General features: G+C 34.3%; 1 protein-coding gene across 1 annotated transcript; it reads right to left on the reverse strand.

The window, feature by feature from the left end:
* Positions 1 to 683: 683 nt before the first annotated feature.
* Positions 684 to 6,216, reverse strand: LOC132904136 (uncharacterized). The gene is made up of 2 exons (XM_060954058.1): positions 5,598 to 6,216; positions 684 to 1,104 (listed from the first exon to the last, which is right to left on the reverse strand). Exons 1-2 carry the CDS (start codon positions 6,214 to 6,216, stop codon positions 857 to 859), a joined length of 867 nt encoding a protein of 288 aa, XP_060810041.1. The 3' UTR covers positions 684 to 856.
* Positions 6,217 to 6,793: the final 577 nt, after the last annotated feature.

Here is a 6,793-nt window from a genome sequence, read left to right on the forward strand (position 1 = left end):
ACAAAAGTGTCAAATCTACTCAGGTTACGTTTTCATAAAAAATGGAGCTGCTATAACATGGTCAAGTCAAAGGCAACAAAGTAGCACTATCTACAACCGAAGCTGAATTTATGGCTGCTTGTGCAGCTACTAAAGAAATAATGTGGTTAAAGCAACTGTTGAGTGATGTAGGCGAGTACAAGCAAAGTTCTGTTTGTTTATATATTGACAATCAAAGTGCAATAAATGTTATAAAAAACAGTGAATTTCATAAAAGGTGTAAACATATAGACATTAAATACAATTTTGTGAAGGAAAAGTATAATGAAAAACTTATTTGTTTAAACTATGATAGCACAGATTATCAATTTGCAGATGTTTACCAAAGCTTTGCCTCGAGACAGATTTAATTTGTTAAGGACCAATATTGCCATGTTAAATTTAAATACTAAATAATATTTTTATTTGTATAACTTCAATGAAGGAAGGCTTTAATTTGAAGGGAGTGTTAAGTATTAATTTAAATTTGACGCCTTCCTGGCAACACTAATACTTTCTTTTATCTGTGTAAACTTCCTTCCGCTCTCTCTGTGATTCCAGTGTTTGTTGTATCCGGTCATAGTTAAAGTAAATCCTAATAAATCCATCATTTATTATAACAAAGCGCATTATTTATAATAATATTTATAATCAAGGGTTCAAAAAGTCATAACAATCTCTTCAAGACAATCATAATGCCGTACGCCGATTTAGTCAAATTCAGACCTAAAATAGATAGTATTGTCGGTTGTACACACATCGAAACAATCATAAAACTGATACATATATAATATAATACAGCTAATCTATATTTAGATTTCAAAAGAACCAAAGAATATTATATTAAATCTTTGTACCATCTAATAAACAAAATATTTTGCACTAAGATAGAACTTAAGTTACTTCTCAAAGGGCTTAGAATGAACTTAAGTGATGAAAATAATCTTTCACCTGATACCTGTGTAGCTGGAGATGCTAAAACTGTAAGAGCGACAAGAGTAATATCTAAATGAGTGGTAGATTTGTTGCTCCAGTATGAAATAATATCTGTGTCTAGAGACAGCCTAAGAATTCTTCGTAATTCATCTTAATAAGTATTAAACGAAGTTATTGCTCTACTATGATTTAGTCCCAGTGATATTTCCTTTCTAACCAATATTTCCTCTAAATCCTTCAAATCATTGTTTAACCCATTTGCGCCCAAACCTAAACTTACTGAAAAAATATAAAATAAAAAGCAATTCTATGTAGAAAAAGCCCTCTTTTATGAAATGTAATAGAAAAAAAATCTAATTTGTTTTATTTTATATAAAAAAAAATGCCGTGCTTAAATGGGGACACTGGGCTCATTCAGTATGAAAAGTTTCAAAACAAAGTTTTTCGATACATAACGTTTTGATACATTTCTTACACTGCCAACGAGCTTTATTGTGACATACGGTGCATCGCAGTTGTTTATTCAACTTCTGTGGAAAGTGGCCAATCCCATCGAACTGTAGACTAGGAACTATGGAAGCCGTTGGACGTGAACGGCGATCTGTTTCTTGTCGCAAGTAGTGGCGAGCAATGCTTCGTCTAAACTGCAGCTGATCCATCTTTACATCATTACAAAGTGTGTGCAAACGCCAGCAATTGCTAACTGTCAAATCAAGCATGTAGGTAAACAGTACCCACCACCACTTTTTGCCTCGAATAGAAGTACGATATAAAGATATTGATTGATCGGCTTGGTCAACACCACCCATACCTTTATTATAGCTGACGAATACTTGGGGAATGTCTACATCGGTATTTTTCTTCTCAGCTGAACTCCAACGTTTCACTTTGCCTAACGGTAGCACACTATCATAATTAGTTCCCATTGTGCAGACGCTATTGTCCAGCCAACGAACAAACAATATTTTATTCGTCGTGTCAAATCGGTAGTCATATTCAGCGCGGTTTTTTTTTCTTCATTTCCTTGATAGGTATTAGAGGACATTTTCCAGTCCGTCCTTCTCGGACAGTCCCAGTTGCACGATAACCCGTTTCACGTAATCGCGTAGCAATCCAAAACTTTAAAAAAAGTTATCAAAAAATACAATATGATCTTTAGGATCTGCACCCAGTTTGTTTAGCAAAGTTTTTACAACCCTGGATCCTAATGGTTCATTGTTGACAATATTAGTAGAGGGTGATTTGCCGCAATAAATATCAAAAGCATAACAGTATCCATCCGCGCTAGAAACCATCCAATTTTTATATCCGAAACGTACGGGCTTTCCGCGAATGAACTGTTTTGAAGGATGACGACCGAAGTATTTGATCATTGATTCGTCGATGGACAAGTTTGTGTGAAAGATTCCCCATTGCATATATTTTTTCATGAGTATATCACCAAGAGGTCGTATTTTGAACATTTTATCCGATGTCTCAGCAGCGACTTCATTGTCACAAAAGTGAAGGAACTTTTTTATCTCTAAGAAACGGTTTCTAGTCATTGCTTTAGAAACAATGGGTACGTTACAATCCTCATCCAAAGACCAGTAAAGACGCTCCCTAGATAAAGTGTGATAACCGGTTAGAAGAAGGATGCCTAAAAATGTTTTCAATTGTTCTTCTGTAATATCAAAATCATGCTTATTTTTTTGTGCGGAATACAATTTAGAATTTTGAATGATCATGGAAATTATCTCGTTATCAAACATTTTTTCAAAAATTGCAACAGGATTTAGGTCTTTTAGATCGCTAACCATCTTTTCGCGTCATTCTTGGACATTATTTTCATCAAATATTATGGAATCATAGGTAGGGTGGCATTTACGCCAACGAGGACCTGGAAGGTTATCGGTTCGTCTTTTCTTTACTGCAGTCGTCGCTAAAGGTTCTTCATCACTACTATCCCATTCATCATCATTCCTGTTGATAAAAACTTCAACATTTCCCGGTATGTCCTTAGGAAAATCATTTGGTCATGATTTTGTCATCGTCGCCTTCCTCTTCATCAGTGAGAACACTAGGTTCCGGAGGCAGAGCAACTAAATCTACCTCTACATCTGAACCATCTTCTCTCATAATAGCCTCGATAGCTTCTTGAAGCCCCTGATAGTTATCGCTCGATGAAAACTTTCCTTTAGACATGTTTGTTCAAAGTCGACTTCTGCAAAAAATAAAAGATTGTCTGATTCGTCTAGTGCCCGTCGTCCTCAATTGAGGACGCCTAAGTGTCAATCCACTTTATTCTCAATACAGCCTTATAGTTCACCAAATTTTGTCTTTATTACTTAGGTTACAAATATTTTCAACAAATGGATGTGAAAAAATTACTACCTGTCGAATGAATAGACCAAAATAATAGTACTTACAGTTATCGCGTAGTGAAGTTCAACAATTTTGTTTATTTGAGACACTATATTATCAAATTTAATCTAGTTTATGTCAAACAACTATTAATAATCCGTGTGCTCATCAATAACGTTTCAATTACTAAAATAAATGTCACATTCGTATAAATACAAAAAAAGTTGAGGGTAGATTTGTAAGCGTTCCCAATTGGGTACGGTGAGCGCATATGAGTTAAAGAATTCGTTTCTGTGATAATATTGCTAGGGCCTGGTTGTTCAATGTCAATTGAAACATTATCAATGCTTTCTGACTGGGACTTTTTTGTAAGCTTTAAATTTGCTTCTGTGTCTGATTTATTAGTACTTTAGCTTTATTAAACTGCTCTTCGGATAGTACAATATTTAAACGACCATCCAAATATAGAGCCTCTAAAACAATATCTGTTTCTAAAAGAGCTTTTTCTCTCGATTCAATGGCATTATGTATATTGGCTGCAAAACGGTGATGTATATTCAAATTCAAAATTTTTATTCATTATTATGGGATACTTCATATCGCTTAATAATTGTCAAAACGTATGGTTTAACAACATTGTTTGACGTCAAATAAATTACTTAAAACTAGGTTTACTGCCGCTTCCAAGGCGTCAGTGCAGAAGAAGCGGTAACAAACTGCACCGCAGCATTTTCTTCAACAACGTCAACTTCACAATATCAATTAAACTTAGAATAGAATGTGGAGGAGAGAATACATTGTTCAGATTAAAATATTTTATGGATTGCCAATTTAAAAAAAAATATGTACAGAGTGTACTGAATTTTGATTTAAGTTCAAATCAACTACAATTCATTACGAGGTTCCTGTGCCAAGCTCAAGCCAGATGTTTTTATCATTAAGGTAATCATCAGTCCTATAATAAGCCTTCTCACAAAGTACTTTCTTTACATACTCTTTGAATTTTCGGTTGGGCATATCAAGAACAGACTCCGGCAACCTATTATAAAATCGTATACAGTTCCCCATAAATGATTTACTGACTTTGCTAAGCCTATGAAACGGCATGACTAATTTATGTTTATTACGTAAATTTCTATCAGTTGTGGCACTAACTTTTTGAAAAAAAGAGGTATTTTTCCTAACATACATTATAAGATCAAAAATGTACTGGGACGCTACTGTAGGTATGTTTATTTTCTTAAAGAGTTGTCTTAACGAGTCTCTTGGTTCTAAGCCGTAAATTGCGCGAACGGCCCTTTTCTGAATTATAAAAATAGTTTGTATATCAGCCGCGCTACCCCATAAAAGTAAACCATAAGATAACAAGCTATGAAAATAGCTGAAATAAACAAGCCTAGCTGTAGCTACATCTGTCAATTGTCGGATCCTCCTAACAGCATAAGCGGCAGAGCTAAGTCTATTGGATAGTTTAGAAATATGAGCACCCCACTGTAGCTTTGCATCAATTATAATTCCTAAAAACTTTGTATTTTCAACAAATTCTAATTTCTGGCCTTCCAGTATTATGTCAGTATTGGCCTGCCTTACGTTTGGAAGGGTAAATTTAATGCATTGGGTCTTATTAGCATTTAAAAGAAGATTGTTGGTTGAGAACCAGATAGAAATGGCCGACAGTATATTATTAACCGAACTTACATTTTCGCTATGGCGATCTAATTTAAATATTAAATAAGTGTCATCGGCAAACAGCACTATACCCGCCTGTTTTTCCACCATAAAAGGCAGATCATTGACATATACCAAGAAGAGGAATGGTCTTAAAATTGAGCCCTGAAGAACACCCATTATATTTTCAATCATCATCTTGCATTTCATCCCATGTATATAAAAGTCTCCTATTGTTAATTGTTATTTTTGTAAAATCAAGGTACACTCATTTACGGGGCACAGGCAGTTTACTAGGTTTTCTAATTCTAACCAAAAATCGTCGGACACCAACCTAAAAACTTCAACTATATTTTCCCAAAATTCTTTCAGTTCTAGTAGCCGGACAAGCATCTTATATGTAGATGTCCATCTAGTGGGTCAATATAAAATAGGTACTTTCAAATTGGCCAATAGTAGCAGGTTCCTGTTTGTAGGTATGCGTAACATTTTTGAAATATTTCTTGCCACTTGGAATGCTGCTTGTACTTCTGTAGTATTTTCAACGGAGTCTTTTATAGCTAATTGCAGAGTGTGTACTGCACACAACATCCCTCGTATCTTAAAATCGTTTTCGTCATGGTCAAATATACCAAACAGCACGTGTCCCAAGTCATCGTTATCTGCTGATTGCTCATATATCTCATTCTCATTATCAAAACTTTCCTCATCGTCAGACTCATTTTCAATAATAATATTTGACTGTAAAGTATCGTCAGTAGTATCCATTGATGTAATTAAATCCTCAGAACAATAATTTCCTTCTATCAATTTAGTCATCTTTTTCATGTTGGATCCATTATCTGTGTCACACACATAAATTTGTTCTTTGGAAATTAAGAAATCATTTAAAACTTCTAACACTTTTTCTTTTAAAAAATCACCAGTCTGTCTTTCATTAATTTCTGAAACTGAAAGATTTCTCACGAAAATTTGATGGTTTTGTATATATTGAATGTTAATGCCTAAAAATCGGCGATCTTGACAAGTTGCCGAGTCCACTTTGATGCATATAAGTTTATTTCGAACTTCAGCAGCAATTTTTAATTTAATATCATAAGCAACTGTAGGAATCATTGTTTTAATCGATTTTATATTGATTTCTTTTGATCTAGGACTGGAAGATGCTGCTAAGTGCAAAATGGCTTGAAACGGTGGATCATTGATTAAAGCCAGGGGGCGCCCATATACAATTACCAATTGCATACACATTTTTTTAAAGCCATCATGTATTCATCGCTTTTATCAAATGTATTTTCATAGATTATTAACTTCTTTAAACGTTTCGACGTGCTTTGTGGCCAAATGTGTTTTTAAATTGTAGGTGTGTTTCCCCTTTAAAAGTTAAATTATATTATATATTTTTACTTGCGTGTTGCACTAAAGGCATCTGATATAATCACGTGATTTTACATAGACCGCCATCTAGTGGCAGTAGTCGTACACACCAGAAAATCTTATGTTTTAAATACCGTGGCGTGGTTAGCGTTTTGATTGGACATTAGGTTGATGTTTAGTATGCAAAAATAGAATATAGAAATGAAATTGAAATGTATGCACACAGAATTTGTTATTTAATCTTAGCAATATCCATCCATCCATACTTTCATACTTATATCAGAATAGGTTTTTTGGTATTAGACCATCTGGAGTAACAAACCGCGGACGAAGTCGCGAGCGGAGCGCTAGTATAGGTACAATAAAATAAACCAAAAATGCTTAATGGCATGGATGCTAATGCTCAATGAAATGTATATACTAAGTAAGAGATATTCCATTATTATTTTTA

This window comes from Amyelois transitella, chromosome W (genome assembly GCF_032362555.1).
Source record: "Amyelois transitella isolate CPQ chromosome W, ilAmyTran1.1, whole genome shotgun sequence".
NCBI classification, from domain to species: domain Eukaryota; kingdom Metazoa; phylum Arthropoda; class Insecta; order Lepidoptera; family Pyralidae; genus Amyelois; species Amyelois transitella.